The sequence below is a fragment of the Oncorhynchus clarkii genome, chromosome 15, assembly GCF_045791955.1.
Source record: "Oncorhynchus clarkii lewisi isolate Uvic-CL-2024 chromosome 15, UVic_Ocla_1.0, whole genome shotgun sequence".
NCBI classification, from domain to species: Eukaryota; Metazoa; Chordata; class Actinopteri; order Salmoniformes; family Salmonidae; genus Oncorhynchus; species Oncorhynchus clarkii.
Window position 1 is genome coordinate 30,419,993 of NC_092161.1, and position 15,904 is coordinate 30,435,896.

The 15,904-nt window shown below is 43.0% G+C and overlaps 1 protein-coding gene across 1 annotated transcript in view; it reads left to right on the forward strand.

Annotated features, from left to right (window-relative positions):
* The first annotated feature begins 7,301 nt into the window (after positions 1 to 7,301).
* Positions 7,302 to 15,904, forward strand: part of LOC139366771 (MAM and LDL receptor class A domain containing 1) — a 123,965-nt gene continuing 115,362 nt past the window's right edge. The window contains exons 1-4 of the mRNA XM_071104475.1: positions 7,302 to 7,476; positions 9,453 to 9,587; positions 9,772 to 9,860; positions 9,957 to 10,118. Of these exons, the coding sequence (XP_070960576.1) occupies positions 7,302 to 7,476; positions 9,453 to 9,587; positions 9,772 to 9,860; positions 9,957 to 10,118 (561 nt within the window). The remainder of the gene's footprint in view (positions 7,477 to 9,452; positions 9,588 to 9,771; positions 9,861 to 9,956; positions 10,119 to 15,904) is intronic.

Sequence of the window (15,904 nt, forward strand, 5' to 3'; positions counted from 1 at the left end):
TGCTAATTAGTGGAATTAGAGCAGGATTCTTCTTTTTTTTTTTTTTTTTTACAATTTCCCGAAACCATACACCCAGGGACGTCATGCATGGGAGAGGAATCTGAAGCTGAATAGCGTGGCTGTTGACACCTTTTTTTTTATTCGTAGCAAACACCACTGACTCATACACTCTGGCTTGTGTCCTAAATGGCACCCTATTCCCTTTTAGTTACAGTACTTTTGAACAGAGTCCTACGGACAGTGACGGCTGTGAGAATATAATATGGACCACTGGCAGACAGATGGAATTCATAAGGCTCGGTCGGTCCACGGTGTAGCCAAGGCTTTCACCTCCCAGCAGATTCTACCTGAAGAGTTGGTGCTCTTTTCCACTTGTCACATCTCTCCAATTAATATTTTTTTGATTTACGGTGTAAAAATTAGGGCACGATTGCTGCTGCACATGGAAGTATACAATGCATTGAGCAGCGCTCCAGGCACATTTCCCTTGATCAGAGAGTTAAAGTACCAAAATAGAAGGGCCGCTCTTACAGCTGTTGTCTGCAGGTGTGAAGATGAAACAACCCTCTCCCATGATGAGTTCACTTCAGCCTGCCGTGAATAACGGGTGTGCGTCTCAGATGGCACCTCGTTTATAGTGCACTACTTTTCACCTGGGCCCATAGGTCTCTGATCAAAAATAGCGCACTATATAGGGAATAGGGTGCGATTTGGGAATCATCCCGAGACTTAGTCGGGGTAAAAGAAGCAATGGCATCAAAGCAGTGAATAATGTACCATCTCCAAAGCAAACGGAGTGGAAACGGAATGCGAACGCTCTTCCCTTTTAATACATTCTAATTAACAGGCTGTCTAAAGGCAACAGGATGGAAAAAAGCTATTATGAAGACGAATGAAGAGTCAACAGGACTTAGCTTTGGTCTGTTTTCCCCTTCTCCTTTGTTGCCCATAAATATGCATTTCTCTGTGAACTGTTGTGTAGTTGGCTCAACAGACACAGTAATCAGTTTCCCTGCATCTGCTGAATGGGAATGTTGCTCCAGTGGTTCAGGAGAACGGCAATGGACATTTTAGAGCCTTTTGCGAGGCCAGTGTTTTTAAAGTCTCTGGTGTGTTTTCGCCCATGTCGTTGTCTGTATATCGGTATTATTTTGCCACTATTTTCATGTGAGTTCTCTTGTAGGTATGATTTTAATGTTTCATATATCGATGTGTGTATGTTGTAGCCAGGCCTACCTTGTCTGTCCCTCATACACTATTGTGCACCCGTATTCACGTGATTTCTGTCTATGGACTCACCACTATATAACTGGCATGCCATTACAGAGGATGGGTGCATCTCAAATTGCACCCCTTTCCCTTCGAAAAGTTGTGCACTTTAGGAAGTTCCTTTCCAAAACGCTATATATCCATATTCAGAAATGTTGGTCAATTTGATTAGATTTTTTAAAGAATTTATGAAAGAGATTGGTGTGTTTTTCACCATCCTAATCATGGCATGGGGTTGTTCAGTGATAGACGTATTTGTTTGAAATCTATCACTTGATGGTTTAATTTCAGAGAGACAATCAGTTTTTTTTGCAAAATGCTATCTATCCACCTCACTCTCAGATAAATAAGTATAAGTAGACAGTCAAACGTAACAAATAACTACATTTGTAATAAAGAACTGTACAAATGATACTATATACAATAAATAGCCAAAAGTATATGATATTCCTGTCGGGACTTGCTTCCTGTCAGCCACAAGAGTATTAGTGAGGTCGGGCACTGATGTTGGGCAATTAGGCCTGGTTCGCAGTCGGCATTCCAATTCATCCCAAAGTTGTTTAATGGAGTTGAGGTCAGGGCTCTGTGCAGGCCAGTCAAGTTCTTGCACACCGATTTTGACAAACCATTTCTGTATGGACCTCGCTTTGTGCACAGGGGCATTGTCATGCTGAAACAGGAAAGGGCCTTCCCCAATCTGTTGCCACAAAGTTGGAAGCACAGAATCGTCTAGCATGTCATTGTATGCTGTAGCGTTAAGATTTCCCTTCACTGGAATTATGGGGCCTAGACCGAACAATGAAAAACAACCCCAGACCATTAATCCTCCTCCCCCAAACTTTACAGTTGACACTATGGATTTAAGCAGGTAGTGTTCTCCTGGGTTCCACCAAACCCAGATTTGTCAGTTGGACTGCCAGATGGTGAAGCATGATTCATCACTTCAGAGAACGCATTTCCACTGCTCCAGAGTCCAATGGCGGTGAGCTTTACACCACTCCAGCCGACGCTTGGCATTGAGCGTGGTGATGTTAGGCTTGTGTGCGGCTGCTTGGCCATGCGGCTGCTTGGCCAACCCATTTCATCAAGCTTCCCACGAACAGTTTTTGTGCTGACGTTGCTTCCAGAGGCAGTTTGGAACTCAATAGTGAGTGTTGCAACCAAGGACAGATTGTTACGCTTCAGCGCTTGGCGGTCCTTTTCTGTGAGCTTATGTGGCCTACTACTTCGCGGCTGAGCCATTGTTGCTCCTAGATGTTTACACTTCATAATAACAGCACTGACAGTGCCTTCGGAAAGTATTCAGAGCCCTTGACTTTTTCCACATTTTGTTACATTACAGCCTTATTCTACAATGGATTAAATCGTTTCTCCCCCTCATCAATCTATACACAATACCCCATAATGACAAAGGAAAAAGTGTTTTTTAGAAACTGATATCACATTTACTCAGTACTTTTTTGAAGCTGCTTTGGCAGTGATTACAGCCTCGCGTCTTCTTGGCACATCTGTATTTTGGGAGTTTCTCCCATTCTTCTCTGCAGATCCTCTCAAGCTCTGTCAGGTTGGATGGGGAGCGTTGCTGCACAGCTATTTTCAGGTCTCTTCAGAGATGTTAGATTGGGTTCAATTCCGGGCTCTGGCCAGGCCACTCAATGACATTCAGGTTCTTGTCCACTTGCCACTCCCGCGTTGTCTTGGCTGTGTGCTTAGGGTCATTGTCCTGTTTGAAGGTGAACCTTTCATCCCAGTGCTCTGGAGCAGGCTTTCATCAAGGATCTCTCTGTACTTTGCTCCGTTCATCTTTGCCTTGATCCTGACTAGTCTCCCAGTCCCGGCTGCTGAAAAACATCCCCACAACATGATGATGCCACCACCATGCTTCACTGTAGGGATGGTGCCAGATTTCCTCAATATGTGATGCTTGGCATTCAGGTCAAAGAGTTCACTCTTGGTTTCATCAAACCAGAGAATCTTGTTTCTCATCTTCTGAGAGTCTTTAGGTGCCTTTTGGCAAACTCCAAGCAGGCTGTCATGTGCCTTTTACATAAAGCAGTGGTGGGAAAAAGTACCGTATTGTCATACTTGAGTAAAAGTAAAGATACCTTAAAAGGAAATGACTCAAGTAAAAGTGAAAGTCACCCAGTAAAATAGTACTTGAGTCAAAGTAAAAAGTATTTGGTTTTTAATATACTGAAGTATCAAAAGTAAAAATATAAATAATTTCAAATTCCTGATATTAAGCAAACCAGTCAGCACTATTTTCCTGTTTTTAAATAACGGATAGCCAGGGGCTATCTCCAACACTCAGACATAATTTACAAATGAAGCATGTATGTTTAGTGAGTCCGCCAGATCAGAGGCAGTAGGGATGACCAGGGATGTTTCTTTTTGAATGCATAAATTGGACCATTTCCCTGTCCTGCTAAACATTCAAAATGTAATGAGTACTTTTGGGTGTCAGGTAAAATTTATGGAGTAAAAAGTACTTTATTTTCTTTAGGAATGTAGTGAAGTAAAAGTTGTCAAAAATATAAATAGTAAAGTACAGATACCCCAAACAACGACTTAAGTAGTACTTTAAAGTATATTGACTAAAGTACTTTATGCCACTGCCATAAAGGCCTGATTGGTGGAGTTCTGCAGAGAATGTTGTCCTTCTGGAAGGTTCTCCCATCTCCACAGAGGAACTATAGAGCTCTGTCAGAGTGACCATCAGGTTCTTGGTCACCTCCCTGACCAAGGCCCTTCTCCTTGCTCAGTTTGGCCAGGTGGCAGCTCTAAGAAGAGTCTTGGTGGTTCCAAACTTCTTTCATTTGAGAATGATGGAGGCCACTGTGTTCTTGGAGATCTTCAATGCAGCAGACATTTTTTGATACCCTTCCCCAGATCTGTGCCTCGACACAATCCTGTCAATTCCTTCGACCTTATGGCTTGTTTTTTGCTCTGACATGCACTGTCAACTGTGGGACCTGATATAGACTGGAGTGTGCCTTTCCAATCGATTGAATTTACCACAGGTCGACTCCAATCAAGTTGTAGAAACATCTCAAGGATGGTCAATGGAAACAGGATATACCTGAGCTCAATTTCGAGTCTCATAGGGTCTGAATACTTATGCAAATTAGATTATTATTATTTCTTTGCAAAAATGTCAAACCTGTTTTCACTCTGTCATTATGGGGTATTGTGTGTAGATTGCTGAGGATATATATATATATATATATATATTTAAATCAATTTTAGAGTAAGGCTGCAACGTAAGAAAATATGGAAAAAGTCAAGGTGTCTGAATACTTCCCGAAGGCACTGTACAGTTGACTGGGGCAGCTCTAGCAGGGCAGAAATTTGACAGACTGACTTGCCGGAAAGGTGGCATCCTATGATGGTGCCACGTTCCAAGTCACTTAGCTCTTCAGTACGGGCCATTCTACTGCCAATGTTTGTCTATGGAGGTTGCATGGCTATTTGCAAATGTATTTATTTTTTACACCTGTCAGCAACGGGTGTGGCTGAAAGAGCCGAATCCACTAATTTTACAGGTTGTCCACGCTCATTCAATCCAATCTGTATTAATCAATAGAGTAATGAGCTAAGTATGTAAAATATGTGCTTTTGACATTTTAGTCAGTTAGCAGATGCTCTTATCCAGTGCGACTTACAGCTAGTGCATTAATCTTAAGATAGCTAGGTGAGAGAACCACATATAGTAAAATATACATTACATGAACATTCCATTCCAGCTAAACAATGGATGTGTAGTGTCTTGCAAAAAAACATTTTAATACACACCCTAAAATATATGAATTCAATCTGAGAACAGTCATATTTTACACACACATGAAGGTACCCATAAGCAATAATTTCGGGGGGGAAAAACAAATGTGGAGGTAGAATTTTGGAAATAAACTCTTCATATAGGGATAGGGTGCCATTTGGGACATACTCGATGACAGAAACAGAGGTCAAAGGTGCCTGTGCTAACATCCTTAACAGACTGGTTGCAAATGAGAATTCAATCATACTTAGGTTTTAATATGTACCAGACACTGGGCAAAGAAGATTGTTGCCATACTTTGACAAATGGTTGCAGTGGTTCCCCCAGCCCTGTGAACCTAAATTAGAAGTATTTAAAAAAAAACTTAAGTCACTTACCATGGTGCAGCAAGTTGACCTCTCTCTCTTGCTTGTGAAGGTTAATTGATTCTAGGGAGTTACAAATTCATAAGCTGGAAAAGAGAGGGAGGAAGAGAGAGAGAGAGAGGGATGGGAAAGATACCTGGACTCAATTCCCAGATGCTGGCCTAACAAGAGAGCGTGTGGAGGAAACCCGTGTTGTGGTTTAATCAACCGTTTGTTGATTTCATCAATTGCTTCACCTCAAAGTTTCTCATTTTCTACAGAAGAATACACTTGAAAGCACATTACGAATTTTAAGACACGTCATCCGTGCGTTAATCTGTGCGAAGATGCACTGGAGGAGAATGAAGGTAACTAACTCCCAGTCTACGCCAACCCGCCAACCCATCTGGATAGAATGCATTCAAGTTAGCCGCCAATTGGTGTTTTGCATAGAGGATACATGACGTCGTTTCTACGAATATGAACACTGACTGCTTGTAGTTAAATGTATCCATTGATGAAGTCCAACTTTACTTACTGTAAATGAGCTTCTTGGCTCGTTTGGGCAGTTAATGACTTCTTCTGCTGACGATGGCAATTAATTATGCTTAGATTAGACACCTCCGCTACACTGTATTGCCATTCTGAGTTTCTTCCTGCAAAAGAGGCAAAGAATTATGTCAAGCTGTTTTGCTGTCGTTGGCAACTTTCACTGGGGACGGGTCATTTTGAAATGGCATTTTTGTCCCCCCGCCCCCACCCCCCCCCCCAGTTGTATCAGTGGAATGTAATACAGAACAAGGCACGTTGTGCTCTAGGTCCATGTGGACATGTTACGTATGGGTGGTCCCGGGAATCAAACCCAGTGCACTGGCATTACAAGCGCCATGCTCTACCAACTGTGTTACACGGAATGAGTTTGACACCTCTGCCCTATATAGTGCACTACTTTTGGCCAGAGCGCTAGTCAAAAGTAGTGCACTATATAGGGGAACGGGGTGTCATTCTTAGTTCCAGCGAGCTGTTGATCGTCCCTCTTGTCCCAGCGTTGATTTCATTTGGGCTCCTGGCCCCTTGTAGCCGTCTGCCGCGCGTACATCTGAATGATATCCTTTACTTATTGATTCATGTGAAATGAAAGTACTTACACTTGTAAGTACGAGTGGCCCTGTCGGGCAGAACTAATGGTCCTCTTTCACGTAGTTCATATTTCCATGGAGAGTTAATCTCTCTCCTGTGTTGTGCTACAAAGCCCTTACACATATCATTGGTTTGTGGAAAATGTCCTTACCTGGACCCCACAGCGTGGAAAGTGTACTTTCTAGACTAGGGTTGCAAGTAGCCTAGTGGTTAAGAGTGTTGGGCCGGTAACTGAAACGTCACTGGTTCAAATCCTTGAGCCAACTAGGTGAAAACACTGCCGATGTGCCCTTTAGCAAGGCACTTAACCCGAATTGCTCCTGTGAGTCACTCTGGATAAGAGTGTCTGTGAAAGGACAAATGTAGATTATGTGCAAGGCGCTAGCGGTCTTCAATTGCACTGACAGCGCAATAAATACAAAACATCCTATGCAAATGACTAGAGCTTGAAAAATTGTTGAGAGGGATACATTTGACTACTTACATTCTGTAAGGCTTTTATTACAGCCACAGGGACAGCCTTACAGTCCCAGACTCAGGGACACACACACAGGCCATTGAGTAACAGTCATAAAAGCAATTTATTGACTAGGAACAACAGCTGCAAAAACGCGTTCGCTTTCAATCTAAGTAAACTGTGACTGGCGAGGGGCTACTTTTGTCGTGTATTTTACTCGTTCTTTTGTAAAAAAAAAAATAACATGGTTTTATGGAAGTGAAGGGTGAGCGTGTGATTGTGGACTAGCCTGAGTATTGGAATAACCTACCTGATGACTTTACTGCGGAGTTCTCTGTGCCTGCTGGCCTGCTCTCTGCTCTGTGTCTCTGTGTGTGCTGGGACCTGCTGGCCAGGAGAGTTTACATGTGAACAGGGCTGGTGTGTGTCTGAGGACCATGTGTGTGACTTCACTGACTACTGTGGGGATGGCAGCGATGAGAGAAATTGTGAGTATACAGCTCAATGAGTCAGTGATTTACATTCATAGTTTGTCTTTCCGTTATTGTTGATTACAGACTACTGTTGAATCGTTGATTATTCGGCCAAAGAATAAACCACTAATTAGGGTGTGTGTGTATGTAAATTTGGAATTGTGTGATAAGATTAACGTTCTGAGATTATGCGTAAAACCTACATAACATGTAAAAGTAGCCTCCATTTTTGAGGGGACACAGATAAAGATTATTTGATCAGAGATTGTATGTGCTGTGTCATGACTGTCTTACCAAACAACACTTCAAACTGAACATTATGAAAATCAAACCCTGCGTTCAGTTTGCTCAATCTAAATGCAGTCCTACAGAAGAGAACATGGCACTGTCCAAAAAATTGTGAGCTGAAACTGTGAGCTGAAAAGATATTTGAAGAGGTCTTTGATTGTATTTTTGAAAATATTTGTCCCTTCAGATATAAAAAACATGAGAAGGTTTTCCACGCTTCGTTCCTAGAAACCTAGAATACCTATCACCTCAGAGCAATTTAAATTCTTAGTGTTCATCACATAGATAGTCCTTATTTCACAGTAGACCTATAAACAGGCTTTAACGTATGTCGTTAGACCAAGGTGCAGCGTGGTAGGCGTACATTCTTTTATTTAAATGTTCCACCAAGAAAACCAATATGCCGAACCGAATCGCTTCATCGTGCAAACTACATGCACTCAAACAAAGACAAGATCCCACACTGAAGGAGGGCAAAAGGGCTGCCTAAGTATGATCCCCAATCAGAGACAATGAAAGACAGCTGCCTCTGATTGGGAACCACATGCGGGCAAACACAAAGAAATAGAGAACATAGAATTCCCACCCAAATCACACCCTGACCTAACCAGACATAGAGAATAACAAGGATCTCTAAGGTCAGGGCGGGACACAGGCTCATGTTTATGGAATATATATATATATATATAAAAAATTACCATTATATGGTCACATGAAATGGGGGAGAGATGTGTATTCAAATGAGGAGATTTCCTGTGCTTTGCGCCAATGGAAATGCACAGAATGTTTACCACATGCACATGTTCTAACACCTAGGCTGGCGAACCACATGACTACCTAGAGTAGCCCTATTAAAGACAGACAGACAGATCAATATTTATGGTACTAGTCCTACACTGCTTCAGCTCCATGCATTCCAATATGTCTGAGTCCCAAATGGCTCCCTAGTCCCCTAAATGGTGTATTACTTTTGACCATGACCCATAGGGCTCTGGTCAAAAGTACTGTAGTGTCTCATTGTACAGTCTTGTCTCATTGCTGCAACTCCTGTACGGACTCGGGAGAGGCGAAGGTCGAGAGCCATGCGTCCTCCGAAACACGACCCAACCAAGCCGCACTGCTTCTTGACACAATGCCTGCTTAACCCGAAAGCCAGCCACACCAATGTGTCTGGAGGAAACACCGTACACCTGGCGACCGTGTCAGCGTGCATGCGCCCGGCCCGCCACTGTAGTCACTAGAACGAAATGGGACAAGGATATCCCTGCCTGCCAAACCCTCCCCTAACCCGGACGGCGCTGGGCCAATTGTGCGCCGCCCCATGCGTCTCCTGGTCGCTGCCGGCTGTGACAGAGCCTGGGCTCAAACCAGGATCTCTAGTAGCACAGCTAGCAATCTCGATGCAGTGCACTCGGGAGGCCAACACCGCAGTTTTGACATAGCGCTTTAGGGAGCATAAGCAGATCTGCTAAACAAATGGTTCTTTATGATGAATACAATACAACCTACAGTGGAACCCTGCACCTCAGAGGGCTCTTAAACTACTATGTAGTCCATAGGGCTGTGGTCAAAAGTAGTCAACTACTGTATATAGGGAATAGGGTACCATTTGGGGGACAGACTCACGGTGTCCAATGGCCGACCTGCTGTGTTCTGTGTTTATGAATGTTCTTGGTGGTTATAATATTTTTGTGGGGGTGAAGGTTCTGGATACACTAGGTGTGACTTTGAGCAGGGGTTCTGTGACCTGTTACCCAGCTCGGAAACACACTTAGGATGGACCAGAAGAACAGGGTTCAACACCACCGGACCCAAACACGACCACAACAACCAATCAGGTACCGCAATGATGAACTCAGAATTTCAGAAGCTACTTTGGTAAATGATTTGGGCCATTCTGGAACATGATGCACAGATTTGCCAACTCCAAGTACACGAGCACTCAAGAACATTGAACATTTTATAAGATTCTTTCTAGTTCTTTTTACTATCTCTCTCTCTCTCTCTCTCTCGCGCCTCCAGCTCATTACCTGGCTCTGTGGCCTGTGACAGGAGAGACAGCACAGGCTTACTTGAGGAGTCCTGTGTTCCTGCCCTCAAAGACATGCTGGGTAAAACAGCTTTAATAACACCCGGTTAATCCTGCCATTGTGTTAACTGGCTGTCACCCTCCTTTACTGACATGCCACATGTCCTCCCCTCTACAGGTGACCTTCTATCACCATGTAGGGGTGGTGAGTGGGTCTTTACAGGTCCTGACCCAAAAATACCCGCTCGGTTGGAGCCACTCGGCGTGGAACCGGTCAAAAACACAGGCACACACATGGCTACGGACAGTGATACCTTTCACCAGTGCTCACCAATTCCAGGTCTGTATCAACCTGCCTCACAACTTTCCCCTGTCATTCACAATCACAAACCATACAGTTAACTGGCTGTACCGTTTGGTAGGTCATATACTGCATGACCAAAAGTATGTGGACACTTGCTAGTCAAACATCTCATTCCAAAATCATGGGCATTAATATGGAGTTGGTCCCCCCTTTGCTGCTATAACAGCCTCCACTCTTCTGGGAAGGCTTTTCACTAGATATTGGAACATTGCTGCGGGGATTTGCTTTCTTTCAGCCACAAGAGCATTAGTGAGATCAGGCGCTGATGTTGGGCGATTAGGTCTGGCTCGCAGTCGGCATTCCAAATCATCCCAAAGGTCTTCGATGGGTTTGAGGTCAGGGCTCTGTGCAGGCCAGTCAAGTACTTCCACACCGATCTCGACAAACCATTTCTGTATGGACCTCGCTTTGTGCACGGGGGCATTGTCATGCTGAAACAGGAAAGGGCCTTCCCCAATCTGTTGCCACAAAGTTGGAAACACAGAATCATCTAGAATGTCATTGTATGCTGTAGCGTTAAGATTTCCCTTCACTGGAACTAAGGGCCCTAGCCCAAACCATGAAAAACAGCCCCAGACCATTATTTCTCCTCCACCACACTTTAGTGTTGGCACTATGCATTTGAGCAGGTAGCGTTCTCCTGGCATCCACCAAACCCAGATTGATCCGTTCGGACTGCCAGATGGTGAAGTGTGATTCATCACTCCAGAGGACGCAATTCCACTGCTCCAGAGTCTAATGGTGGCGAGCTTTACACCACTCCAGACAACGCTTGGCATTGCGCATGGTGACCTTAGGCTTGTGTGTGGCTGCTCGGCCATGGAAACCCATTTCATGAAACTCCCGACTAACAGTTCTTGTGCTGACGTTGCTTCCAGAGGCAGTTTGGAACTCGGTAGTGAGTGTTGCAACCGAGGACAGACCATTTTTACGCGCTTTAGCACTCGGCGGTCCCTTTCTGTGAGTTTGTGTGGCCTACCACGTCGCAGCTGAGCCATTGTTGCTCCTAGATGTTTTCACTTGACAATAACAGCACTTACAGCTCTAACAAAGCAGACATTTGACGAACTGACTTGTTGCAAAGGTGGCATCCTATGACAGTGCCACATTGAAAGTCACTGAGCTCTTCAGTAAGGACATTTGACTGACAGTGTTTGTCTTTGGAGATTGCATGGCGGTGTGCTCAATTTTATACCTGTCAGCAACGGGTGTGAAGTGGTGTCCACATACTTTTGTGCATATATAGTGTACATGCAATCATCAATTGGATTGCAGACATCACAGATCAAGAGCTCTAAAAATCTGTCATTCTGCCCCTGAGCAAGGCAGTTAGCCCACTGTCCCCCAGGCACGGAAGACATGGATGCCGATTATGGCAGCCCCCCGCACCTCTCTGATTCAGAGGGGTTGGGTTAGATGCAGAAGACGCATTTCAGTTGAAGGCATTCAGTTGTACAACTGACTAGGTATCCCCCTGTCCCTTTGTCTCTGTTTGTGGTTTTTGCATGTAATTGTCATTGTTGACCGTTGAGGCATAAAGCTGTCAGGTACAGCGTGTAGCATTAAATGGGGGTCCAGAGCCTCTTAGATTGTTCTGACCCAAATGGACTCTACTCTAGCCATCTGGACTGAGTTGAAACCTACTAATAGTGTCCTCCTCTGCTCTACAGACACAGACCGGGTCTGGTCCCTCACCCCCTTCTGTTATCTTTGTCTCGACCATCTGCTACAGGGACTATCCAGCTCCACATCTCCACAGCTCCAAAATGGCTGAATGATTCATGTAATAGAGGTCAACTCTGCTTGTATGCTGACACTCAGTTTCACTTTGAGACGCAAATTCATTTTCCGATCATACAGTACATGGCGATTCAGTTTGATGAAATTAGAGTTTTGAATTAAATCGATACAGCGACTTGGAATGGAATCTGTCCAATGATCTGTCCGTCAGAATGAGGGTGATATGCAACATGCATCATCAGTCTCTTGTTGACAGAAATATGAAAGGTTGAGTCATAGAATAATGCTGATGTGGGTATGACACAAGCCATTGATTCATGTAGTCATAAATCAGTCCTAATCAGATGAGTTGTAAAACTCCACTGTGGAAGATGTAGCCTGTGGACTTTGAACAGAACAATGGCGAATTAGGCTGATAGCGGAGACAGGAAGAGAGATAAAGGTTTGGTCAGATGAACTCAGTCCTAAGATGCCTTAGCTAAGTGCACTATTAACCATACACACTGGTGGACACAAGTGCGCATGAACACCACACATACACAGTGGCATGTCCAGAACATTTTTGAATAGGGTGGCCAAGGTGGGGCACAGACCCAGTCGGGGGGGGGGGGGGGGGGGGCAATAACATTTTGAACCTTAATCGATGGAGGGTGGAATTTTTGTTCTATATAATTATGATGTTTCAACACATGAAATGCTTCAGCATAGGTTTGGCCATCCCTAAACTTTTCCTCTTCAAATAAATCATAAATCAATTCCAAAAGTCTTGTTACAGTGCTTGCACTCAAGGTCAGGATTTTATATAAGGGAATTAGCATACAGCGGTAAATCCACTGGAAGGTGCCATCCAGAGTGCAAATTATACCGTGACATTCGGGAGTCTCTTTTTCATGGGACCTCCCATATATGGCCTTTATAGTAAAAACACATAATTTAACAGTCAAAATGTATTACCTTTTTAATGTGTCATTAACACAACCAGTCATAATGTTTTTATCTAGTTGTCAAACAAATCACTTCAAAAGGAGATTAAGTAGGTTACCTGCGCACGTTCGTGCACTTCAAAACAAGGCCAGCGTCCGAATGGCGCGCTGTGCACCCGCCATTTTGACTGGAAAGGGACATCTATTACAACCACCATCATCTCAAAGGTCCACCTCAGATGAAGATGCCCCACCTATTTCAAGTCATTCCTGTCCTAGAGCGGACATTATCCTAGAGGTGAAAGCACCATCAGTTAAGACGGGCTCCTTTACTGTCAGGTGAAAATAACTATTTCAGAAAAAGCCTACCAGTCTACCTGTCAGGAGATGAGTCTCAGCTAAACCGTGCCTATACAACCTTTTGACATGTTGAGGGTTGACGTTTGTCTGACTCTTTCTGTTTGATAAATCCAGTGATACCGTGTCGTATTCCTAATGTCATTAATATTTGGACATGCACACGGACATCACCAAATAGCTATATTCTTTGTTCTCTCTTATCATTTCAGGAAGCTAGCTAGCTATACACTGGGTGTACAACATTAGGAACACCTGCTCTTTCCATGATATAGACTGACCAGGAGAATCCAGGTGAAAGCTACGATCCCTTTTTAATGTCTCCTGTTATATCCACTTCAATCAGTGTAAATAAAAGGGAGGAGACAGGTTAAAGAAGGATTTGTAAGTCTTGAGACAATTGAGACATGAGCTGTGTTCAAATACTCATACTAACTGCACTAACCGTACTATTCGTGACGTAAATTGAGCATGTAGTATGCTTATTGGTCATAGTATGGAGATGGTTAGTATCCAAAAGTTCCAAAAATAAGAAGTATACAAGAGGACACTATTTCCGTCCATGATGCAATTCTTCAGAAAATGGGCCTGGCTTCGCAATGTTTTCAGATTTGAAGAACATGGTGGAAAATATGCAGCTGAAGTCCGACAAGAGCGGATACATATTCATTGCTTTAACTAATTATGACAAATGTTAAGAAAATGTTGAGCAATGTGATAAAGTCATAACTTTTCAGATGAGTTCCCGTTACACATTATGTTGACTGACTAGCCTTACGAACCACAAAGCATGTCATTACAGCTGTTGCTTGTATGTACCGGTATTTTAGCGAGCTACCTAATGTTAGTTGGCTACTAATACATTGAACTTGCCGGTATAACTATATGCTATCTAACTACCCAATGTTTATTGACTTGATTATTCACGTCATTCTTAGCTTAGCTAAACCGTATAGTCAAAGCCATTTGGAGTTTACTACCATTTTATTTGGGCATTTTTATTGTTCAGAAATGTGGTGGGTACTCTCTTCATTCGCAGGACTTTATCCTGCTAACTGTTCCAAATGTCCGAACTGAATTTGGTAAAAGGGCTTTTATGTACTCTGCGCCATCGGCTTGGAACGCCTTACAAAATACTTCTAAACTGGAAGAACTTGTTCCGATTGGTGTTTTTAAATCACTGATGAAGGATTTTGAGACTTATTCCCTGACCTGTCAATGTTTTTAATTTGCTGTTTTATGATTTTGTTATACTCTTGTGAATTCTATGGTTTTTACTAGATTACTTGTAGTTTTTCATGTTGTCTGTCTGTAATTGTGTCATGACTTGGTGCTGCCTATCTTGGCCAGGACGCTCTTGAAAAAGAGATTTCAAATCTCAATGAGCCCTTACTGGTTAAATAAAAGTTAAATAAAATAAAAATAGTCGTTGTGCATTCTCAATGGACATGGTTAATGAAGTCGTAAGATAGTTTAGTAATTTGTTATGCTAACAAGCTAGCAAGAAGTTGCATAGCAACAGCATCAACTTTCAGTAGACAGGCGAAGCGCTAGTACACAACTAAAAGGATACAGTTTGTTTACAGTATACTAAAATGAACTATTAGTATGTGGATATACTCATTAAGTGTGTAGTATACAGTATGTTGGTACAAAGTCATAATTTTCTGTCACACCAGCTCCCGCTCTCCCTCTCTGGCGCTCAAGGGCGCCAGGCTGCCCTTCATTACACACACCTGTCAACATCATTACGCGCATCAGCGCTCACTGGACTCACATGGACTCCTTCACTTTGTTGATTGACTTCCCTATTTCTGTCTGCTCCTCACTTTGTTCCCCGTGTCTGCATTATTGTCGTTTCTGTTTCCCCTGTCCAGACGCTGTCCATATTCTGTTCCTGTCCATGGTCATATGTTCACTCCCTGCACCTGCTTCTCGTCTCCAGCGTCGATCCTTACAATTTTCTTAAAATCAAATTTTAAACCTAACTCTCACCTTAACCCTAACCTTTACCACACTTCTACCATTAGCCTAAATCTAAACTCAAAAAGCATTTTTTTTCATGAATCTGTACAATATAGCCTATTTTGACTTGGTGGCTGTTTTATCTAGTGGAAACCCAGGTGTCGGCTACATAGAAAAGCTGTTTGGCTCTCAGAGGACAACAGGTGTTTCTGATGATTGAACATTGCAATGCAGGTGGGTGTTAATGGTGCTTTCAAAACAACTTGCAACTCAGAGAAAAAAATAGGTCAAATCATGATGTCAGTGATCTTCAGGTTGGAAAAGCAGAGCTCTAAAAATATGCCATAGTTTCCAACTTGGAATTCTGAGTTGGATGACCGATTTGTCTTGAATGCACTGAGGACGGCATAACATTTCAATAAAACCACGCCCTGAAACAAAATGTTGGCTGAAAATAATTTGCACATTATCTCATAGGAAAAGGCACGTAAAACTCACGGAAACATTTAAAGTCACACATTCGGATTTGGCACATCAAGCCCAAATATATCATACTTTGACTAAAACGATGACTTATTTTGCCATTTGTCTTTCAACTCCAAAAAGTATTCTACTGATGTGGGCGTTTAATGACATTCAGACTACAGAGTGGCATGTATTAATGGATGCCAAGGGGAGCCAGGCCCCCCCAACAATTTTAACAATGCAAAAAGAAACAAGCGTATAAATGATTTCTCATTCGTGTCTATCCGTGGTTCATAATTGTCCATCAATTCG